The sequence below is a fragment of the Amblyomma maculatum genome, chromosome 6 (assembly GCF_055883805.1).
Source record: "Amblyomma maculatum isolate TAMU_Amacu chromosome 6, ASM5588380v1, whole genome shotgun sequence".
NCBI lineage: Eukaryota > Metazoa > Arthropoda > Arachnida > Ixodida > Ixodidae > Amblyomma > Amblyomma maculatum.
The window spans coordinates 95,928,211-95,953,370 of NC_139349.1; the positions used below are offsets into that span (position 1 = coordinate 95,928,211).

Consider the following 25,160-nt stretch of genomic DNA (forward strand, 5'->3'; position numbering starts at 1 on the left):
GTGGAAAACTTACCAATAATATGTAGACCTGTTGAGGTTATTCTCAACTGTCAATGTAACGGTTTGTGCATGCTAATCAACACTGCTCCGCACTAACCCCGCTACTTCCGGTGTGTCAAGGGGTACGGTACTCGGCCCGTTACTCTTTCTAATCTACATTACTGACCTGCCGGCACATATCCCATCTAACATTAGTTTATTTGCCTATGACTGCCTTATATGTCGACCTGTCACTAACAGCAACGATATTCTTATACCGCAATCGGACTAAGCTGCATTGAATCACGGTATAACGTATGACTTATGTTTCTAAACTTTAATAAAACTTCTGTAATTACATTTCACCGCAGGTAGTTCTGCCATTCGACAAAAATACTATATCTACCTTTTTCAAAATTTTCGCAGCCACCTCTTAGTAATATCTGGTGTTACTATTTACAGTTTACCTTGCTGATCACCCCACATTTCCAATATTACTAATGATGCTCACCGCATGCTTGTTTTTTTGCGCAGTAACTTGGGACTAGCCCCTCCCGATGCAGATTTATTTAACACTCGTTTATCCCAAAATTGATATACGCATGCGCAGTTTGGGATCCTCGCCAGTATAATCTTCCTCTCATATTTGAATCTGTTCAAAATCATGCGACACGTTTCATTTCTTCGGATTATTATTTTATTCTCGCGTCACTAAATGAAATCAGAATTTCATCTTTCCTCCTTGTTTCGCGCCATTATATCTCATAATTTTTATCAATCGCCATTTGGAAGTTTGGTGATCACATCAGCTCGCGCCGCGTTTCATATCGCATTAAGCGGTAACCGCATGAGGCGACAACCCCTAGCGATCCGTCGCGCGACGCCGCCGCCAACGCCTGTTACCGCCGCCTCATCATTCGGTCAAGAGGAATGCAATCACGCTATATCCCATTTCTAACACTAAACAGTATGAAGTACGATAAAACACTGATGAAATTTCTTGTAACGCATCGTATTTTAAAGGGTCACAGCGCAGCGGTGCGCTACTACACTGCGATGCCGACTTGCATTGCAAGCAGCGACTTTTTCCTGCTCATTTCGGAAATTAACAATATCTAGCCACGCTAACCTTTTTCTTTCTTTTATTACCCTTCCAAGCTTTTACTGAATTATCTCGATGCACTCATATATACACGGATCAGACGAAGTGAGCGCGTGAAGGCACCAGGTTCTTCGCCCAAACCGGACTAGGAAAACAAACTTCACACGCAATAAAAAGTAAAAAAATACAGCCAGAACGAAAGTTGAGCACCCTAAAGCCCTCTGCGATTCGCTGCCTCGCGAGCTGCTTCCGGGCGACACGCGAAATTTTCTAAAGACCCAGAAACCGAGCGACAGCGACGAGCGGCAATGCTTTGGCGGCCCTCAGCCCGTCGCGCGACGGCGTCGCGCGGCATGTCGCCGCGAATTGTCGCCTCATGCGGTTAGCGCTTAAATCACGACAAAGCCTTTTATCCACCATCCGCTCATACTACCGCTAATTATGACGCTTTCTTTCCCCATACAGCCAACAAACGGAATAGCTTTTCTACCGGTGTAGTTCACTACACTAATGAAGATTACTTCAAGATATTCTTTGAAACAATCATCGACATGCTGACGACAGACCCCTCATGTAGTACCCCAAAAGATTCATTTCCGGAATAAATAAATAAATAAATAAATAAATAAATAAATAAATAAATAAATAAATAAATAAATAAATAAATAAATAAATAAATAAATAAATAAATAAATAAATAAATAAATTTGCGCGGTGGCTGTTTGAACATATTTCTGGACGAATGTCAATAGTTTAACGAAGTTTAACCACGTACTGTATTTACCAAAATCTGACCCATAGACAAACATGTACAGGTGCGGACTAAGGAAACGGAGCACTCTATTCCGTTGTAATTGCAACCACGCCTTCCGTGTTGGATATAAGAAAACGCTATTTGCCCAAGTGAAAGGGCACTGGCGTATACTACCAGCCTGTACACACCACAGCTGCAAGTTTTAATTACTCAAGCCGTGAAAAATACCAGAAGGCAAAAGTGTGTTCCATTTACTTTTGTCCGCACCGGTACCTCAGAAGCTTATGAGAAGGTTAGAGCCCCCAAAAAGATTTTCAAAAGTCATTAAGTATCCTGCGCTTATTAAAACTCCAACAGACCCAGTCACCTTGAAGACCAGTAATATGGCTTTCTTGCACAAATAGGAAGTAGTATTAAGCACTTATCTAGGTTGTCGTTGAAGTGTATAGTGTGCGTACAATCTACAGTACTGAACCAATGTCAAGAAATGTACCAGGAATTACATGATGGGTTTCTCAAATATTACCTGAAAACTTCGAAATAATTTATCTTCATTTTTTTGCCCTTTCACACCCGTTCGCGTACACTTTTCCCGCAACTTTATATACTACGCACGATATTCTCAAATGGATATGGTGTGAAACAAAAGTACATAACGAGAACAGGTCAAGATACCTGAACTATGGGGCAGACAGACAACAAAGAGTGGTATCACTTTATACCGTACTTTGCTATGCCATGGTATTGTTCCCAAGGGGGTTCATGCGGAAACATACAGGAATATATCAAACTTCAGTTTACATCACGGGATTGTCATGAGAAAAAAAAGCGTTATGTCTTGAACGTCACACGTGTTAAGGTTTAGGATGCCTAGAAGTAGCGACACTTTTCTTTTGGATTCATTGCAGATCCACGTCGACAACCAAAAGCCGCTGAGAATTCTGGCGAATTTCTGAGCAGGGCGTTGCAGCTAATCGAGGCAGGCTCCGCATTCGGAAGATCGCACAACATGCGGCAAACTGTGAAGAAGAAGACTTGGTCCTCGGTGAAGTTCCTGCTCACCCTGCGATCGACATCAACCTTTCTTGTAGCTTGGAACACTGAATACGACAACTCAAGCGCTCCCAGACTCGCGAGAAAGGAGCCATTATGTCTAACTCCTTGGCAATTTCGTTTCCTTTCTAGTGCGTCCACTTCTGACGACTGCCAAGAGTCAAAGACTGTCCCGTCGGTTCGCACCTTACGGCCTGTCTCGTCGAGCGCTTTTAGCATCTCACTGCTGTACAAGAAACCAAGACCTCCATAGAACATTGAATGGGAGCCTTGGGCATAGTACACAGGGTTAGTGAGAGCACTTATGGCGACACGCACCTCATTTGTTAGGTAGTAGTAGTCCACGAGCGAAAAGGAGATCATGCGATGCAGGTGGGTAGTATCTGCATATAGAGGGGTCTCGCGAGAACGCCTCAGAGCTTCGTGCGAGTCTATCCAATTTACGAGGAAAGACGCATTCACGTCATGTGGGAACTCGCTGTATGCTGTTTCAAGCCCATCGTCAGTGTAGTACAGAGGCTGGGGCCAAATGGCAGTGCGTATTGCACGAATCTTCTTTATGGCCTCGCTCTTGCTTCTTGCTCCAAGCCAGGACGACGTGTTGACCTTCTCGATAGCGGCGTCTATTAAACCAGCGAAATTCGCATCCATGGCTTGCCGGTCGCCGACGCTGAGCTGCAGACGGGTGTACAGAGACGCGAGAAGCGGCCCGTAAACACTCTCGACGTACCGTGAGCAGTACACGGCTATGTACGGCACCGCGTACCTACGCCCTGAAAACGATATCTCCAGTGGTGTCCTGTCCACGGCCAGTATATGCAGCTGCACAAATTCCCAGGACATCTGGCGGATGATCCCTGCGTCTCCGTAGGTAGCGAACAAGCGCCCGATGGACTCGAGAACCATCAGATCGGAGACTAGGACTTTGGTACTCTCAATGATGGAGTCGGTTCCAGGAAGGGACAGGTGTTCACGAAGACCCTGTATCCAGTCAGTAGAAAGCAGGCGGCCACTGGTGTAACTTTCGATTTTCCCAACCGTTGTGACGACTGGCGACTTGGGGTGCTTCATCGCCGTGGCAAGGAGGGTACTAATGACGTCACCTTGAACAGAGGCACTCTCGTACATCTCAGTAATGACGTGGTCCCTACTGACGCCTTTGTAAGCGCCTCCGTAGAGCAGCATGTAGTGCGTCTTCCAGTACGCGATGTACGAGTCGTCGACGAGAAGCTGCTTGTGGTTAATGGATAGAAAGAGCAGCTCATCTCGGCTGCTCTCCCTGATAATTAACTTGTGGCGCTGCGAATCTTCCGGATCAACGACCAGTTTTAGGTCCAACCAAAATGTCAGGCGCCAATTGTAGGCAAGGTTTAGCAGCACGCCCAAGGCGCTCACGTTCGGCGGAGGATCCCCGGGCCAGTACAGGTTCAGTTTCGCCATGAAGCTGCGGAAGACTTTAGCGTCTGTAGGGCTTGGCTTGCGCTTCGCCATGCAAGCATCCAGCAAAAATAATGCCTGCAAGTAAAGGTGCGAATCATTCACTGAGTACTGCAGGATGAACAGTGAATGGGTTCATCTCGTTCACTCGCATGCTTTAAACTAGTAGCTTTTGCTGAGGATTTACATTGACTACTGTGTTACTTCTAACGCTAAAAGTATTTCGTGATGTCATGTCGCCCTTTTAAAGAGCAGTTTCAGTGAGCAGGATATGACAGCGCCGTTCTCCAGAGTATTAAGAGAGAAGACACAGTGAATCTCAAGATTTCACATTGCCATTAAGAAGAAATTCGACCACCACTGGTTTCATTCAGGAATATTGCGCTCAGCACACAATGTAACTTAATATGCGATCTATAATGTTGAACTGCGTTAAAAATTCATAAAAAACTAACGTGCTTAGAACTGAAACAAGTGTAAATCGACGCCACAGTTGCTGAGTTCAGGGTTTCGCGGATAAAATACTGCTCAAACATCAGTCTCGACAAACCCGAGCAGAGTAGCAGTCACTGTGTCACCAAGCAACAGTCACTTTGAAAAGAGCCAGGAAAACAGGCCAAAGATTGTCTTCGCAAGCAGCGTCGCGTCAGCGGAATTATCCTATTTAACGTCATGATATTACTGATATTAGAAGTCAGGGATTATGTTCTCTCAGGTGTACAGTTTAACTAATGCCTGTTAAACCAAACAAAGCCACCTAGGACGAAAACGGGTGAATTAATGCACGAACGGATAAGAACTCAGTTAAAAGTATTCATTCTTGTGGCATTAAGGCTGAGGTTTGTGAAAGTGGAGTCGGGTACTACGAACTTTGATGAAATCAAATTTACTTTTTTAAGCCAAGAGTTAGCGTTTATAATTGAGAAGGTGTATGTCACTTACAGAAGAAGAAATGGGCATGGACAGGACATATAGTGCGGAGAGAGGATAACTGATGGTCGCTGAGGGTAACAAATTGAATTCTAAGGGTAGGAAAATGCAGCAGGGGCCGGCAGAAAGTTAGGTGGGTGGATTAGGTTAAGAAGTTCGCAGGGGTCAAGCGGATGCAGCTAGCACAGGACCGGGTTAATTTGAGAAATATGGGAGTCTTTCGCACTGCAGTGGGTATACTTAGGCTGATGATGATGATGTCACAATCTTTCATCGACCGAAATTGCTCTATAGACCGTTCTTGGAATAGTTTGAAGGAAAATGGAAGTCAGGATACTTTGCCGTTGAGAGATCCGAATTGCACTACGAGAGGACGTTGACACGAGATCTTTCCTAGGAAGAGGAAGTGGGGGAGTATACTGTGATCGAGAGGATGTCGGTATGTGCAGGCGCCAAAATTTTTAAATTGCGTGTGTGACGGCAGGATGGGAATCGAAAGGGAGACCGTCAGATTCCGAATCAGAATGCTGCCCCTACAGGCCATACAGACACGCACATCTCTACGCTCAGGTTAAGCCTTATCTTTATGACTTTTATCTACGTTTTGTAACTTTTCACTTAATCTGGCAGCTTACGACTGCTTGTTATTGAGTATGTGTATTAGAATCAAGACAAAAAAAGTTCGAAAGCACTGTGAAATCTACATTGCAGAAATGCGAGTGTCGGAGTGGTGCTGCTACACACAGTGCATCACGTTTGCGCTCATTATTATTATAAACTATATGCACCGTCATTATCAATGCTACTGTCATCATTGTCATTATTATTTATTGCAATGTCATTGTCATCACTACTATCACCCTAACAGTTGACAAGGAGAACTATGAAGTGCGTTTCACGATCCCGGGCGCGGCGCATTCGGTTAAAGCGCTCGGCTGGGGATCCCAGGGATGGAAATTCGATTCCCGGTTTTTATGTTTCGGATGACGTCACCACGATGCTTGAGAAGTATCAGTGGACAGATCCGATGCATACATCTCGCGCAAAACTCTCGCGCATGGGATTTCTTTCCATGAGCCTAGAAAGGCTTTCGCGCCCCACCGGGGTGGTGCAGTGGTAAGACGCCCGACTACTGCCCGGAGTTCCCGGGTTCGAACCCGACCTCGGCGGCTGCGTTTCGATGGAGGCGAAACGAAGAGGCGTCCGTGTGCTGTGTGATGTCAGCGCACGTTAAAGATCCCCAGGTGGTCGAAATTACTCCGTAGCCCTCCACTATGGCTTCCCTTTCTCTCTTTCCACTTTCACTCCCACCTCCATCCCTTACGGCGCGGTTCAGGTGTCCACAGAGTAAGTGTGACAGATACTGCGCCTTTCCCTTCCTGTGAACCAATTACTAAAGGCTTTCGCCTTAAAATTAGCAGGGTTTGAACTAAGGTTAAACCGAATCAGACTTGCGAAAGCACGGTTTAATTCGATTCATCTGTTGTTCGGTGTTTGTTTTTGTTGTCTAAGTTCCGATTTTATTACGCTCTTGGATATACACACGTTAGGCAACGTGTTTACGTTTGCGGCGTCTTCTCTTCCGTTTCAGCTCAGCCCGCCGGACACAGCGTGCTTCTTCGGCCGATACAGTTGAAGGTGCACGGCTCACTCGCTATTCTGGCGTGGCCTGATGTGCGATTGCAATTCCGCGGGGTGCCTATGCAGTGTAACCGTGGCGCGCAGCAAGATGCCATGTCGCACCACGTCGTGACTGAGTCACTGTCGGTGCCACTCGAGCAGGACAATCCTGTTGTCCGGCATATACGATAATGAACCCTGTCCCGGGGTGTGACCGAGGGGACTTTTGCCAGCGTCCGTCGACGCAACTATTAAAGACGCCAGTTGCGCGGCCCCCTACCCACCTAACTTTGTGCATCCTCTTTTGGGTCGGCGATGCACCCCTTGGTTGGCTCTTACCTATGGGTGAGCTGTTGCTGCTTGGTTTGGCAAGGTCAAGCCACGCGCATCCTGAAGGGATGGCTAGACCTCATGAAATAGTGCGTTCGCACTAACATTAAGTTGTTAGTGACTAAATTCGTTACAAAGTCCATGTGTGCGAACAAAGATCCGCAAGTGGTCGAGCCATACCCTTCAAAGTAGATCTTTAGTGTGCCAAAAATTATTAGGTGAAAGCCTTTATAATAAAGACTCATGAGTGTCCGTGCGTCTGTGCGTCCGCGAGAAGTGTCATAATTCGCAAGATCCGCGGGTGTCTGGTTACCTTTAAAGCTCTCACCAAAGAACTTTAATTATCGCCAGATAGAGACCGATAATGATAGTTATCGGTAGTTAGGGATAGTTACAGTAGCAATAAGGATAGTGATAGTGATGTCTGCATTCATGACTGACTGCGACGTCATCTCTTGGTGACGTCAGCGGCCATGACCTGACGTGACCTCTTGACCACATGTGACGCCCTCATGACGTTACGTTCGGTGATAACTAATAACCGGAACTGACGTCATTATGATGGCACATCCGGTCATGACCGATGACCCCCAGGCGATTCACGAATTAGGAAGCTGACCCGCCAGGCGTCCGATCTAGGCATCCGTGCGCCGCCGTACTTTTGGCGTTTCCTCGAACGCTGCACCACACAGCATACAGAATAATAATAATAATAATAATAATAATAATAATAATAATAATAATAATAATAATATTATTATTATTATTATTATTATTATTATTATTATTATTATTATTATTATTATTATTATTATTATTATTATTATTATTATTATTATTATTATTGGTTCCCACCAAGGGAAAGGCGCCGTATCTGTCACACACATCATCTTTGAACACATAAAGATGGCGTTGCTAAACTACGCCATAAGAGAAGTGAGGATGGTGGGAACAAAAGTGGAAAGAGGAGACGTAAGGGATGGCTACGGAGTAATTTCGGCCACCTGGGGATCTTAACGTGCGCTGACATCACACATCAAACGGACGCCTCTTTGTTTCGCCTCCATCGAAACGCAGCCGGCGGTGGTTGCATGGGGTCGAACCTGGGTCCTCCGGCACAGTAGTCGGGCGTCTCACCACTGCACCACCGCGACGGGTGCAGTAAACCGGGAATCGGCGTTGTTTCAAATTAGTCTACAGGAAAGAAACGGCGCAGCATATGTCACACTTCTAAAGCCGGAACCGCATGGAGCGTTTTTCGCGAGCGAAAAACGTGACGCGCGGCATACGGCCGCGTTGCCGCCGACGCGCGAGCACCCGCACGAGAAAAATTGAGCGGCGGTGTCGCGCCGAGTTTTCCGGGTTGCCAGACCACATAACTCCCAACGAAATGAGTTATCTCTGTTACCGCATATATAATATGCCCTTTAAATTACAGGACACTACAATAAAAACAATCATCATGTAATTATACAGCGACATTTCCTCCAAAGTGTATTTATAAAACTTGATTTCGAACAGCAACTTTGCGTGCGAAACACTTCTGAAGCACGTGGCTCCTTGGACCGCACCAGCTTTACCGAGGCACGGCCGGTCTCGAGGGAGAGAGTGCGCGAGAAGAGAAGCGCTCTCTCCCTCGAGACCGGCCGTGACCGAGGAAACAAAGTTCCGCCGAAAAGGTTCCGCCGAGATGCGCGGAGAGCAGAGCCATCTGTTGGCAAACCAAAAAAACCAAAATGACACGTGACTGCACGCTGATTGGTGGACGCCGGCCGTGACGTCAGTGGACGCACCGCGCGTGGCGTTTTTTTTTTCTACGAAGCGTAGAACCACGCGGCGGCGCGATTTCATAGTGGGAACGCGTCAGCATGACGCGCGCGTCCCATCATTCGCGCGGCAATCGCGCCCTAAATCGCGCCATGCGGTTCCGGCTTAACGCGGACACCCGCAGCGCACTGTAAAATTGATTGATTTATAGGAAGGGAAAGGCGCGTCACTTGTTTTCTGTGGACACCTCAACCGCGCCGTAAGGGAAGGGAGGAAGGTGGGAGTGAAAGTGGAAAGAGGGAAAGAGGAGCCTTAGTGGAGGGTTACGGAATAATTTCGACCACCTGGGGACCTTTAACGTGAGCTGATATCGCACAGCACACGGACGCCTCTACGTTTCGCCTCCATCGAAACGCAGCCGCCGAGGTCGGGTTCGAACCCGGGTATTCCGGCACAGTGGTCGGGCGTCTTACCACTGTACCACCCCGGCGGGGCAAAAGCGCACTGTAAAAACAACTGATTGAGTGGCGGGGCAAAAGCGCACCTTCTTTGCTTTCCTTACAGTACGCATTTGCCCCGCACTGTAAGGAAAGCAACGAAGGTGGGAACGCAGCAAGAGCGAAAGCGGCGCCGTGAAGGGCTGTGGACACCGCACTTAAAGGTTTTCGACTCATGGCATGTTAGTGTTTCAAAGTGCTCCTTTGAATTTTTGAGTGCACAAGCTCTCTCACGTTTGGCAATATCTGTCACTTTGTCCGGGGCTCCAAATTTTAATAATCTGAAGCAGTGTTCTTCATTGTAATATGCCACCTTATCAATCCAAGATGGCGTTCATTCTAAGGTATGATGTTCGGACTGGTGCCAAACGGTTCGTTGGGTTAATGCACACAAAACTGCTAGTCGAGTCAAGCTTCAAAATGTGTGACGTTGTCGTACCAACGAGCTCTGGTTGTTGCATCCGCACCGGGGGTGTAACTTTAGGTGGCCGTGCAAAAAAGAGCAATTCTAAATTTCTCGGCGGGCTACATCTGCCTTCCTGCTGCGCGCATCCTGCGCGGCTGCACTCCCGACCACAAAATTAACCTAGTCTGGGTACCCGCCCACGCGGGCAACTCTGGAAACGATGGGGCCGACCAACTTTGCCCGAGGATTAACAATCCGGGCAGTCGGTCTCACGCATCCAGACGCAATCGCTGAAGCCCCCCAGACTTTCGCCGAAATTACCAATTTTCACAAAGAGACGCGACGCCTTTTCCCGCCTCCCCACCCCGATCTCGACCGAGCACAAGCCACCTTGCTCCACAGATTACAGACATACTGAACTCTTAGTCACTCCAGGCTATCACTAATTACTAACAGGGAATACGACCCCGCAAGTCCAAATTGCAACAACGGAGAACCCGCCACTCAGGCGCACATCCTCTGGAGATGCGAAAATAACCCGCCCACAAGTGCCCTCCTGCCAGCTCCCCCTGCAGAAAGCTGGCACCAACTCCTCACCAAGGCAGGCAAGAACACACAACTTGCACTTATTTCGTGCGCCCAGGATATCGCTCCCACCTGGGGACAATACAGGATCCACCTGCCCTAATTAACGACATATGGGGCAAATAAAGTTGTTTCTCTCTCTCTCTCTCTCTCTCTTTCTCTATCTCTATCTCGCGTTAGCAGGGAGGTGCGTGTAGGCGAAATGAAGAGGCGTCCGTGTGCTGTGCGATGTCAGCGCACGTTAAAGATCCCCAGGTGGTCGAAATTACTCCATAGCCCTTCACTACGGCTCCTCTTTCTCTCTTTCCACTTTCACTCCCACCTTCTTCCCATTTCTTGCGGCGCGGTTGAGGTGTCCACAGAAAACAAGTGAAACAGTTACCGCGCCTTTCCCTTCCTATAAATCAAATCAATCAATCGTGTCTGGCAAACCACTGAGGTGGTATCAAACGATTCGTCTCGGCGAGATCAATACGAAACGAGGTTGCGATAGATAACAGCTCACGACCTTGCTTTTCAACGCCTATTGACGGTGTCTGCATTTTTTTATGTGAGCCACTTTTTGCAGGCGTTATTATGATGCCACTTGTGGCGGTGGCATTTTTGACTGGTGGTTTGCTGCCATTTTTGGAGGGGACGGCACTTTTTGGTAGATGTTTTTATGACTTTACTTTACTTTAGGTAGCCCAATTTTTAAGGTGACATCCCTTTTCGCAGATGGTTCTATGACACCCTTTTTTGATGGTGGTAACAACTTTTAGTGCCACGAAATGAAAGGAATTATTTCGGGCTGGGGCGAGTCTAGGGTGGCCTCCAGTCGGGAGCGACCTCTTCAGCTCGCATGACGAGGGCCAGTTGCGTAGTTTTTCTTGGGCTGGCCAACAGCTTGTCCCATTCCTCCGCTGAGGGAGCTGGCAAGAGTGTCTTTGGAGGGGGATTGCTGGCGCATTCCCACAGTATATGGTCTTGAGTGGCCTGTGTCCCGTCACCGCAGTGCCGGCATGCAGGGTTGAATTCTCCGTTCGTAATTAACCATAGTCGGTAGGGGCTAAGAATGGCCTTTGTTTGTAGGCGTCTGAGTGTCGTGGCTAGCGCCCGGTTGAGGTCGGGGTGAGGGGCGGGGTACGTGCATCTTAGCTCGCGATAAAAGTTTGTTACCTCCGCGTATGTGCGCGGTGCCTCGACAGGCGCGTCCGTTCCCGATAGATCTCCCGTCTCCCGGTTGGATAAGCCTCGGGCTAGACGGTCGACCCCTTCGTTTCCGGAGTACCCGCGTGAGCCGGAACCAATACGAGATTGATGTTGTGATTGAGAGATCGATTGCGCAGAATTCGCGCCGCGAGTGCGCTTACAGAATTTTTGGCGAAATTTTGAACGGCGCTTTTTGAATCGCTTAGAATAGTTTTGGTGTGGGGATCCGCGATGGCCAGTGCGATAGCTACTTCCTCAGCCTCGCATATGGAGCTAGCATGAAATGTTATGGCGTTAATGGAGGTTGACTTTGGAGTGGCCATACATGCCACGTATGATCCGTTTTTGATGTGTTGAGCTGCATCCACGTACACTGCTTGTGGATCGTCCTCGTACTGTTTATCAAGGGTCTGTGCCCTTGTCTTCCTGCGGGCATCATGTCTACCTGGTAGCATGTTTTTGGCTATTGGTTTAACAACTAGTCTACTAGTTATGTCAGCCGATAAATGGAATGTTGCGCACACCTCCTCAGTGGGGTGTATGTGGAGCTTGTCGAGAATTACGCGTCCCGCAAGGCTACGTGACAAGCGGGTCACTTGTGCTGTCTTATGGGCTTCAATTAGTTCAGATAGCGTGTTAAAAATTCCTAACTGCAGTAGTCGATCTGAGTTAGCGTATACTGGTAAGCTAAGGGCCGCTTTGTATGCTGTTCTAATTATGCTATTAAGTGCATGTTCGTCCCTACGACGCAGATGATAGTACGGGCAAGCGTACATGATTCTGCTTATCATAAAGGCTTGAATGATCCTGCACAGGTCGGCTTCTCTCATACCCCTGCGACGTGTGGCAATGCGTCTCGCCAGCCCACCTATCTGGTGCGCCGTGACGCGTAGCCGGCGTATAGCTTCTGTGTTCTGCGTATTATTCTGAATCAACATTCCGAGAACTCTGATCGTGGCTACCAAGGGTATCGGATGGTTGTCAATGTGTAACTGGATAGGTTCTAGAGAATCTGGTTTTACCTGTGAAGCTTGTTTGTTCCTAAACCGGCTAAATCAGAACTAATAGTTCTGATTTAGCCGGTGAACAGGTAAGGCCGTTTTCCTGTACATAAGACTGTACCGTGTCGATAGCTCGTTGTAATGACTCTGTAATATCTCCATCGGAGCCAGAATTGGTCCATATGGTGATGTCGTTGGCGTATATGGAATGATGTATGTGTGGGATATCATCTAACAGACGCGGGAGGCCGCTCATAACGATGTTGAAGAGAAAAGGTGAAAGTACGGCGCCTTGCGGTGTTCCTCTCGTCCCTAGTGTAATTTTGTCGCTAACTTTGTCAACGAAATGGAGCGTAGCCGTACGCGCATTCAGAAAGGCAGCGATGTAGTCATATGTCCGTTTGCCTACGTTTAACTTTGAGAGGTGATTGAGGATGGAAGCGTGTGACACATTGTCGAAGGCCTTACTCACATCGAGTCCCAGGATGCTTCGCGTGGCTCTTACGCGATTTGAATCTAGAATGTCTTGTTGAATTTGCCACATAATGTCCTGAGTCGAAAGACCTGCTCGAAACCCAATCATGGACGGCGGAAACGTGCCTTCCGCATCGGTGTGCACAAGGAGCCTGTTTAAGACAACGTGTTCCATTACCTTCCCGAGGCATGACGTCAGCGAGATTGGGCGAAGGTTCCCCATCTCGAGTCTTTTGCCCGGTTTAGGTATGAAAATAATTTTAGCGTGCTTCCATTCGTCAGGGACGCTGCCCTCTGTCCAGTACCTGTTGAAGAGGTCCGTAAGAGCCTCTGCTGACTGGTCTTCTAAATTGCGCAACATCTTATTGGTGATGCAATCTTCCCCCGGTGCGGAGGTGGTTTTTGATGATGATGAGAATGATGTAGATGATGAAAATCATTTATTTTTTCATAAAGGGAGGGCACGGCGGCGTCCTTAGGGAACCACCCCTTACAATTACTAGGTGGACTCCCTCTTACGGAGGGAGTCCACCTAGTCGGGCCGCGGCCATTGGCATCGGCCGCGGCCCGAGCCATCACCACATAGACGGTGTTGCCCGAGCCCGCTCGTCTAAGGCTCGTTGTGCCGTCAGGTCAGAGCAGCCGAGCAGGGCCCCCTCCCCCTCCTCCTGGGAAGTATTGTGTAGGGGAGGTAGATTGGGGGTGAGATGGCGTGATTCTCGGCAGATCGTAATATGATACCACTTCCATAGGGTCCCCATGTTAGTCTCCTTCCCAACGATGCTACTAATGTTTTAGCAATCATATATTCCATTCAATATGACAAGTGCTATTGACAGATGCCTTAAGACACGCCTAGCAACCCAGTACCTGCGAATCCGTCACCATCGCCTCAATATAACATTACCTAATTTGTATACTTATGTACTACCTGATACTTCTCTTTCTCTCGCTACCTACCCGGTGCGGTTTTAGACAGCTCTTTTAACCTATTTTTTTCGCCTCATAACAATTGGCAGCCCAAGCCGAGGAGCAGAATAACTGACCTTGCGTCGTGGTAATCCTCCAGCGTTGCTTTCTTTCAGAAGACGCCTGAGCTGTCCCATCCAACTCACGACCACTTCGCTGATGGCGGTTTTAGCCACCTGGTAGTATCCCTCGGGGGGCCGCCAGGCCGAGCACACGTACGCTTGAAAGTCGTCGCAGGGTCGCACGGAGTTGTTGACCCGGTACGACAGGTAGAGCGCGTGCAGCTGGCAGTCCTTTGTAGTGCAGAGCTGTGCTTGGGGATATCGCTGTTCGGTTCCAGATGCGCTCACCAGGACTAGTGATACGACGAACGCTACAAGCACCACTCCGACGAAGAAACGAACGGCTGAAGCCACACGCTTGAAAGTTCCGTCAGACAAGGGGCTCTTCGGATCCTTTCCGTTGGCTAGAGAGGTCGGAGCCTGCTCGTGGTATGCAGGCAAAAAGAAAGGGTATAGTCAAGATCTTTCTCTAATATGATTGATTGCGCAATTTTTTTATTGAGCATCGCCTCCTCTCAAGGCTCTCTGGAAGAAAATTTGCTCCAGAGATGCAGTGCCAGTTTTCGTATCATACACGCCAACTTCCACCGCGACTTACCATTCTAGCCTGAATAGACTGGCTACTTTAAAATAGATTCCGTGAGAACGTGATTCATCTAATTAAAAGAATTTCTGCCATTGACTCTTTTACGAGCCGTTCAATTAGATGGAATTGAACGTGCATTAGTATTTGTGAACCGCAGACTTTTTGGAAGTGCTCGTGGTATAATAGGAAAAGCAATGGCTACAACGCTGCTGCGAGATTAAGCGGTTAGATTTTCGTTGGTATCACACAAGTGACGTAAAAACTACCTCATATACATGTTATTTTAAGTATCAAAGTGCCGAAATCACTGATTATAGCGGCATTTGATCTCAGCCCCCACCGGCCATGGTTCCCATAACCACGTTTTATGAAGCGCTGCCTCAAAGACTGGAACTTTTCATAGAGTAAGCTGTATGCAATAATTTTACCACTTTCCCTTAAAACTCGTTCCCATGATCACACACAAGTTTGAAGATAAAAAGCGGAAAGATTACGAATTGGGGAATTCTTTTTGTTTCATTCTTTTTTTTTTTCGAGCATTGATCAACACCTCTCTCTTCAGTACGCACTTATTTATCGCAAAAAAAAAAAAAAAAAAAAAAAAAAGGACTCACCGATTGGGTAGACGTGTTTTGTGCAGTTAACCGTGACGCAAAGTGCGTCGTGTACTTCCTCGCAAGATCACCGTACACGTGCCGGTCCCGTGGAACAGCTATGAGCTTTTGGACGCCCTGCTTGAGCATGGACTTTTCCGGTTTTTTCAAGCGCTTTATGGCATCGACCTCTTGCAGAAGAGCCTCGTTCTCCTTCATGACATCTTTGACGTCCATCTTTGAGGGGTTTCTAGCAGCACGACGAACGTGATGTTTTGTGCCCATGGCGTAGGTCAGGGAGTCGTGGCTGTCGGTGGGTGTGCTAATGTGGGCTGTTGGTGAGATCTGTGTGTTGCGCTTCTTCCGCGCAAGGTGGGGCGAACTCGGACGCATGGCGGAATGCTGCAAACGGGACGATGGCGATGCGTGGTGGGTGTTAGGAGAGCTGGTAGGGTATATTATCTTGCCTCCATTATGTACCACGCCTGACTTGCCCTCACTCGGCGAAGGGAGGCCCCCTTCGAGAGATGTGGCAATGGGCTTTACTTCACCGGATGGTTGTTGAGCGTGTCTCACTTGTGGCACGTCCTGTGGCAGAGCCTGTACATTCGGCTGCTTCAGGGCGAATCTTCCGGGGGGTAAAACTTCAAAATGGGATTTTGGGTTATCAGCGCTTCGCAAGACCTTTTGCAGCGTATCGGGAAAACACAAAGAGATCCTCCCAGTCTCATTATTCGCACTGAAGTTTTGCGACAAGTCTGGAGAACGTGCGGGATTTCTTGGATAGTGTTCTTGAGCTTGATTTTGTACATTTGATTGGCCAGTGATGAACGCGCCGCGGTCATCCGCAGAAACGCTTGCCTCTGTGGTTAAAGGCTTGGCCTGAGATGCTTGCCGAGAGCCTACATCGGAGGCAGATGGCCGAAATGCGGAACTAGGCTTATCCATCTGCAGCTCTATTCGGCTATGGGTTCATCCCTGTCCAGCCGGATTCGTGCACACTAGCAGAGGCTCGCTTATTGTATAAAGGTTTTAGCTATACTTGCAATGTTTTCTCTCGATGTATTGAACAGGCGGGTCAGAGGGCTCACGTCCCCAGTGGATAACCTTGCAGCCAGGACTCGTGATATCTCTTCTCCTCCTTCTTCTACTCGATCTTTTACACATATCTTGATTTGATTCACATGAAATATTTCGTCTTCGACTACACGATCGTTTTTTGTTTTGCAGTCAATTTTCTTGTACGAGAAAAAAAATTATTTTCTTCAACTTTCTCGGGCTTGAAGAAGCTTTATGAGTCAGTCCGGGAGCAAAATCTCTAAAAATTCAGCGTCATACTGAAAGACCGCAGGAAAATCGAGGCCCTTATTGGACTTCAATGGGGTAAAATGCCAGAAGTGTGGAATGCATATATTTAGGCAGAAACAGGTAATAGATGCCACTCTGACGGTAAGTAGAAAAAAAAAAGACAAAGAAATTAAAGCGACCTCGTTTCACGAGCACCCGCGAAAATACCGGGTGTTGTTTTTTTTTTTTAAGGTAAAAAAAAGTGAATTAGCTTAAGGTTTATTTTAGCCCTGGAGATATACTGCGGGCTACGGCGGACACTATAGGGAACAGGTAACAGGCTTCAACTAGTTTAGTCTTTAACTAGATGTGCTAGTTAACTTTTTATGTTTCATATTTTATTGTTTTAGTGTTCTTTTTGTGTGTTTTTAGTGTTTTTAGTGTCTCCCATATTAATTTTTTCATCTGATTCTTCATCGTCATCCGTCACGCCCAACGCCAATAATAATAAGAAGAGAAGAGTTTCTACTGTGCTGGATAAGCGAAAATATATTTGAACGGGGCGAGATGAGGAGGATGAAGAAGCAGACTTAGAATAAACTCGCCCGCGAAGGCTGGTATAGCAAAAGGCTGGTATAGCTGGTATAGCAAGGTATAGCAATGCGACTATACTGTGCTACTGTGCTGGTGTGCTGTTCTGCATTCTTCTCCTGACTGTTGGATTCTGTCTTGCTTGCAAGCCTGACCGTTCTCTCTGCCTGACCGTTCTCTCTGCCTGACCGTTCTCTCCGGTGAGGCCATTTCACGTCGGGGGATTGGCCAGTATTTGTTTTAAACCGAACTTAGAATTCATGTACAATTAGGCCTATAATGTCTCTAGCTTCCCCAGGTGGGGGTTCGGCATCCTGGTTTGCCAGTCTGCCGGCCCAAAGCTTGGACTTGGAATCTTTCGGACGAAATGGAATAAGTATAATACCGGTGGCATTTGTACCAATTGGGAATGGATTCCTGAAGTTGAAAAATCCAAAAATAATCCAGGAGCAGCTAAAGGCTGTCACCCCCCACTACCTAGAAATCTCTGAGGTGCGTCCGTTTGGCAGGAGAGGTATCCTATGTAAGTCCTCGAATATACAGTGTGTGTCGGACTTGCTTCGATGCACATCGTTTGCATCATTGCCTGTTAAACCTTTTATACCTGGACAGCTGGCATGTGCAAAAGGTATTATACGCGGCGTGGATTCGTCGGCTTCTCCACAAGAAATGATTGAGGAATTTAATAAGGCTGGCATTGGCATCGTATCACTATTCCGTTGCAGCAGGGATGCTGGTGGCTCTAGGGTGCCGACAGAATCAATGATAGCGACGTTTGCCGGGGCTAACTGTCCAACAGAGATTAAAGTATGGCCCATTGTGTACCGTGTAGATCCCCTGCAGCCTCGCCCTTTGCAGTGCAAAAACTGCTGGCGATTCGGACACAGCAGCAAGGCGTGCAAATCCGTATCACGCTGCAGACTGTGCGGAGACAACCATTCATCTGACATGTGTACTTCTGCTGTGGTAATTTGCGCACTATGTCACGCAGATCACCCTGCTGATGATGGTACATGCCCAAAATGTGCAGATGAACAAACTGTCCTTAACATCATTCAGCATAAAAGGTGTTCTAGAGCAGATGCCTATGCACAGCTAGACCATAAGAGGAATTCGTATGCAGCTTGTGCAAAAACAATACCTTCAGATGTGGAAACAGGCATAACAAAGTCGGTTGTCTCAGCTGTAGAGAAATTCTTGAGGGTTTCTTCGAGCGTATGTTAAGCACGTTTACAGAAGTTGTGTCACAGGTCATAGCTACAAAGATTGGTTCAACCGAAATTGCAGCTTTGCAAGTTGGCAACCCTGGTATAGCTGAATGTCATGCTCCTATGGTTGCTAGGGCCTCTGTTGAGGGAGATTCTACCCAGACGACGCCTGCTCCTTTTTTGTCAATGAAAGTACAGGGACAGGGTCCTGTGGATACCCACGTGTCCACCGTTTACCCATTGGATGTAGAGATGACATGTTCGTCCCAGAAGCGTCGCGCTTCTTCCTCTCCCTCAAAATCCGCCCATTCTAACACTAAAAGTAAAGAAGGTTCCCCTAATCCTCAGAATAACATTGATGTCTTAAAGGAGGCTGTTACAGCCTCCCGGATTCTACAATAATCATGGAGGGGTTAAAAGTACTACTGTGGAATTGTCGTTCAATTGCATCTTCGTTTCACGATTTACAGAATCTTATCTCAAATTTCAACCCAGACATAGTTTTATTACAAGAAACTTGGCTTTTGCCAAATCGGCCATTTTCTCTAAAGTATTTTAGAACTTTTAGATCAGATCGCACTAGCGGCCGGGGTGGCGGCTTGCTAACATTAATTTCGTCAAAAACAATTCATCGGGCGAAGGTGTCACACAAAATTCTACGACAAGACTGCGAACTGCTTGCAGTTGATATCGCAATTACACAGTCTGCTCCTCTCACTATTGCAAATGTCTACTTCCCAACAGGTGTCCGTACAACAGACGATTTAAGTGATCTTTTGAGTTCAACCAACGGACTGATTATTGCTGGCGATTTTAATTCACACCATGTTATTTGGGGTTACCGTTCAGATATATGTGGGCAGCGACTTTGGAACTGGATGTCTGTAAATGATGTGCATTGCTGTAATAGTCCAGGCATAACCTTCATGCGAGCAGCTGCTAGGTCAGTAATTGATTTAACGTTAGCAGCAAATGGAGTAAGGGTCTCATCATGGGCTACGGTGGATTGTGGTACATCTAGCGACCACTTTCTAGTTACGTTTATTATCGAATCTACTCCCCTTAGAGTAACTACTTGTGAACAAAAATTTGTCAACCATAAACTCTTTAAAAAGTTTGTGAACTCCTCTTTTTCCTCAATAGCATCATCTCAGCATTCTGAACGTGCTCAACAAGCACTCTCTTCACTGCTGGATGCCACTGAGCGTTCAGTGTTCACTGTGAAATCGTCTGTCCCTAACAAAATGTCATGCCGATGGTGGAACGAAGAATGTGAGAAAGCATTCCGTCGTAGAAAAGCTGCGTGGAAGAGCCTTTCACATAACCAGTGTCCCCAAAATTGGATAAATTATAAATTTTATGCGGCTTCATTTAAAAAAACCATTCGTATAGCAAAGGATGAGTATAATGCTAATATGAATATCTATTTCTCTAATCCAATTAATCGGAAGGCATTGTATAGGTTCATGGAACGCAACCAAAGTTCTTCTCCACCACATGTAACCGAGTCAGAGGTGTTATCACCCAATGAAGCAAAAGCGAAACTTGAACAAATTGCGAACGGTCTTGCTATTCGCTTTCAAGCGCAAACGGTGGCTCCCTTACTTCGACCTACACCACGTGCTGATTTCGTTGCAGTTGAGCCACCGGAATTGCATTGTGTAGCGGCTACTCTGAAACCTGCAGCTCCTGGGTATGACGGTATTACAGTGGCTATGCTGAAAGCTTTAGTGCAAGACCACAGCTCAGAGGTGTTGAATATTGTCAATTTTTCTCTGGAAAATGCTTGGTTGCCTCAAGACTGGAAAGTTGCGAAAATTTTACTAAGCCTCAAAGATCCGAAAAAGGGCTTTGATTTGGATAATATTCGGCCAATTTCTGTAACTTCAAATCTAGTGAAACTTATTGAACGCATAGTTCACCGGCGCCTCACAAACCATGTGATGACCCTGAATGCATTTAATGGTGCACAAATTGGTTTTCGTCAAGGGTGCTCCATTTGGACGGCTCATATAGATTTGGAAAGTAGAATTAGGTTAGCAATGAAGAAGAAAGAAGTGTCGGCATTGGTCACTTTGGATATCGCCAAAGCATATGACAGTGTAGAACACTCTATTCTGTTGAATAAGATAAACGAAATTAGGTCACCTTCTCACAGATTTGCATGGTTAAAAGAATTCTTAAGCAATAGAAAATTTTTCTGCACGAGAGGTTCTATAACTTCTGAAACTTATTACCAAACTAGAGGCATGCCTCAGGGATCGGTGCTGTCTCCATTGCTATTTAATATATTAATGAGAGATATTCCTGTTCATCCAAATATAAAATTGTACGTGTATGCGGACGATATTGCCTTTTTCTCTTCTGCACGAGATGTTCATTCCTTATATCAGCTATTGCAAGCCTACTTGAATGCCCTTGAAGTTTGGCTCGGTAAAGTAAAATTAACTCTCAACATGAAGAAATCCTCAGTACTCGTTTTCCCACCGGCACACCCTCTTTATATCTCCCTTGCGTATTGCGGTTCACAAATCTCACAGGTTGAATCCTTAAAATACTTGGGTGTATTATACCACTCCCAATTAGACTGGCAGCCTCATATCAAAAGTAATTGCCTGAAAGGTGAGCGAGCCCTTGGTCGCCTGATTCGAATTAGCCATAAGAAATTCGGTATGCGTAGAGATACTCTTTTCTTTGTCTATAAAACTTATTTGAGACCAATTCTGGAGTTCGGCTGTGTTCTTTTCTCGGGCATTCCTAAATACAAACTACGACCTTTGTTGCTACTGGAGAGGCGCGCTTTACGACTATGTTTGGGGTTTCCAAGAAGAGTTTCAAATGCAGTCCTCTATTTAGAGGCCCGTGTACGTGACTTGAACTCTCGATTTGAGCTGCTAACTGTGCGAACCTTTTTAAGAGCACTAGAATCTCTGTCTGGAGTGGCTTCTCCCATTTTTATTACACACCAATCTCAGTTTCTAGATTATCATTGGCCGCAATATAAGCAACCACAATTTGTATTTACTCAGTCCTTGCTGTCCAAAATTGCAGTTTCGCTTAGGTCAGTAAGACGTGTTGGCAATGTTCAAGCTACTTCCAAGCTGTGCTTTGACCAGTCGTTGCCATCTAATGCAAAACACTTGACTACCACGGTTATAAAGGGACACCTTGAAGATTATCTATTACAATATCCACGACAAGTAGCTATTTTCACAGATGCCTCACAACGAAATGAAAAAGCAGCAATAGGGATTTACTCCAAAGCACTTGATTGGAGTTTTTCTGTACGGGCCCCTGATTACACACCAATATTTACTGCTGAATTGCTTGCAATTGGTTTGGCCCTTCAAAAAGTTCCCGGTAATGTTACTCACGTAATCATACTCTCTGACTGCCTGTCAGTCTTAGCAGCATTAAAAAGTCTGAAAATGCGTCTTTTGAAACAAACCCTGATGTTTTTCCTTCCGATACGCTTACAGAAAGTACGTTTTCAGTGGGTTCCGGGACACTGCGGCATCGCTTCTAATACAATGGCGGATTATTTAGCAAATTCAGCTCTCAGTGGGCCTGTTGCCGATGTTGTACCCAATGTTATCTTGCTAAATATATCCCGTTTTGAACGATTTCAAACGTTAAACTCCTTGAGCCATGAGCCACTCCTTGCGACTATGGATTTTAACCATTTAAATTTCCATTGGAATGTCCGATGTTGTACCTCGAGGCAATGTGAGGTTTCCATGACGCTCATGCGTTGTAGAATTCCTTCCCTCAATCTTTATTTATGTCGCTCTGGATTCACGCCGTCGAATCTTTGTGCGTCATGTAATGACGTGGAAACAATCGAACATTACATCCTCTCCTGCCACAGGTATGCTACTCAGAGAAGACATTATCTAGAAATACCCCTTACTCGCCTAGGATTGCCATATACAGTTCCTGTCCTCCTCTCCTTTGGTGCAACCGTCAAAGGGTATGCCCTAAAACCGGTGTGTGAATTACTTCATAATTATAATATTGCTACTGGAAGATTTGTGTGTTAGCGCTGAGCTGTCTGAATTGTATTTTTTCTTCTTCTTATTATTTTTAGTGATTTACAATTTTATTCCTTTTTTTTTATTGCTTTCTATTACATCGCCTCAAAATTTCAAGTTATTTCAGCAACACTGGCTCCTAAGTATTAGGTTATCTGTATCATATAGTCAAATCGATATTATCAAAAATATTATGTCACCTACAACGAATTCTGGCCAATCCCCCACTGTGGGTAAGTGCTATTACAACGAGGGAGAAGAAGAAGAAGAAGAAGGCTGGCCCAATTCCATCAAGTTAACGACGCACGCGGAAGTCCTAAAAAAGCCACGAAGCCTAATCAGAGCGGCACGCGACAACAGCGATTCAAGCTAGGACGAGCATTGAAGATGGTCAAGACTGCTCCGGTCGAGCTGGACTCATCGACTGACGAACCAAGAACATCCCGCGGCAGGCCCAATCTCGGTCGATCGAAGACCCCAAGAAAGGAAGTAACTTTCCAGCGTAAACACAAAACGCCATTAAAAAAGGCAGCGAGTGTTACCAACATCCGCTTTAAAAAAACGGCCGCGGACTCACCGGGCGGCATCCGGGCAGAGCCGGTGGCCAGTGATTGGAACACCACCGATGAGTGCTGGAAGGTGCGTTCTCCAAGCTCCTAATTGTCTCCACGACAGGTCTCTCATCGGCCATTACCGGCAACAGTTCACGTCGAAATGGGAACCGTCGTCGGCCTCGTAGTGCACCCCTGGAAGCCTGTGAGAAGCCACAAGCGATCGCGAAGCAGTGGAGGAACGAGGGCGCACTCCCGTTCCCATCGCCGATCGCCATATCTAGATCCTCCGGTGGCAGTGCTGCAGGCAAGCGAGAAGAGGCGCCGCAGTTCCCGCTTGGGATCCTCAAGGCGCAAATCCCCAGGCGGTCTGCATTTGTGCGAATCCTTCCACTACTACGTCCCTCATAGGCGGAGTCGCTTATTCCAAGGACTTACTGCGGAGCCCACATCAGTAATCACGAGCGCTTTTAATAACTACATCTCAATGCTACGAATAAACCTTACGCTTTTAGTTCGATTTAGGCGTCAAATATATGTTATTTTTACATCCGCGTTCTAATTCCTCAGTTTGGGGAACTTTTAACGTCTGATAAAAATTTTGGGTGGCACTTAAGGCTCTTTACATACGATAATGCGAAAGCATTTGAACCTGTGTTCGGTTTTTTAGTGGCCTGCTGCTGCCTTTGTTGATTGATATATGTTTCGCTTGGGCTTTGCCGTAACCCTGGTTCAACTGCGTCAAGTAACGCAAGCACCGCTGCTAAAAGTATCGGGTAATTGGTTGACTAATTAATAATCGTTGATAAGTAAGCTAATTCGGTACCTGATCATGGAAGAACACAGAAATTATCTTCTTAAGAAAGGGGATGCTAAGGACTTGAAACCTTACAGGCCAATCAGCTTACTGTCTGTTAAGTATATATATATATATATATATATATATATATATATATATATATATATATATATATATATATATATATATATATATATATATATATATATATATATATATATATATATATATATATATATATATATATATATATATATAAGCTATTTACAGAGGTAATCGCTAATAGAATCGGGACAACCTTAGATTGCAACCAAGCAAAAAATCAAGCAGGTTTTCGGAAAGGGCACTCTCCTATAGATTATATTCATACCATCAACGAGGGGATAGAAAAATACTCAGAATATAACCAACCCTTATACGTATCTTTCGTTGATTGCGAAAAAGCATTTAAGTCAGTAGAAACCTCGGCGGTCATGCAGGCATTGTGAAATCAGGATGTAGACGAGCCGTACTTGAAAGTGCTTGAAGATATATATAGGGGCTGCACAGCAACCATAGTTCTGCATAAAGAAAGTAACAAAATTCTTACAAAGAAAGGTTTTAGGCAAGGAGATAGAATCTCCCCAGTACTATTCACAGCTTGCTTAGAAGTATTATTCAGAGACTTGGAATGGGAGCAGCTACGGATAAGGGTAGATGGAGAATACCTCAGTAATCTGTGATTTGCTGTTGACATTGCCTTGCTAATTAACTCAGGGGATGAACTGCAAATAATGACTGATGACCTATACAGGAAAAGCAGAAAAGTGGGCCTGAAAATCAATATGCAGAAGACTAAGGTAATGTTCAACGACCTCGGGAAGGAGCAGCAGTTTACGTTAGGTAGCGCAGCACTGGAAGTAGTAGGACAATATGCCTACTTAGGACAGGTAGTAACCGCAGATCAGACCGTGAAAGGGAAATAACAAGGAGAATAAGATTGAATATTGCGCATTTGGCAAGTTGCAGATAATGATTAGGAGCTTACCGGCATCACTCAAGAAGAAAGTATGCAACAGTTGCATGCATCTTACCTGTATTCCCCTATGGAGCTGAAACGTAGAGGCTAACAATGAGAATTCTACTTAAGTTGAGGACAACACACAGGTCTATGGAGCGAAAAATGGTAGGGGTAACATTAAGTGAAAGGGGGTCAAAAAAATAATTAGTCACTGACGTTCTAGTGGAAATTAAGAAGAAATAGGCATGGACAGGGCATGTGCAAAGAGAGGATAACAGATGGTCGCTTAGGGCAACAAACTGGATTCCAAGGGAAGGAAATCGTATGAGGAGGCGGCACAAAGTTATTGCTGACCAA

General features: G+C 46.1%; 1 protein-coding gene across 1 annotated transcript; it reads right to left on the minus strand.

Annotated features, from left to right (window-relative positions):
- Positions 1-2,501: 2,501 nt before the first annotated feature.
- On the minus strand, positions 2,502-15,729 carry LOC146186346 (membrane metallo-endopeptidase-like 1). Its single transcript, XM_084608033.1, has 4 exons — positions 15,358-15,729; positions 14,242-14,577; positions 3,080-4,403; positions 2,502-2,515 (listed from the first exon to the last, which is right to left on the minus strand). Exons 1-4 carry the CDS (start codon positions 15,727-15,729, stop codon positions 2,502-2,504), a joined length of 2,046 nt encoding a protein of 681 aa, XP_084464159.1.
- Positions 15,730-25,160: the final 9,431 nt, after the last annotated feature.

Excerpts from the sequence above, each read along its gene's own strand:
- LOC146186346 (XM_084608033.1), bottom strand. The coding sequence starts at position 15,729 with ATGCGTCCGAGTTCGCCCCACCTTGCGCGGAAGAAGCGCAACACACAG. Across the intron at positions 14,578-15,357 it reads AAAACACGTCTACCCAATCG|GCTCCGACCTCTCTAGCCAA; the intron begins GTGAGTCCTTTT and ends TACCACGAGCAG. Across the intron at positions 4,404-14,241 it reads CCGCCATCAGCGAAGTGGTC|GCATTATTTTTGCTGGATGC; the intron begins GTGAGTTGGATG and ends CTTTACTTGCAG.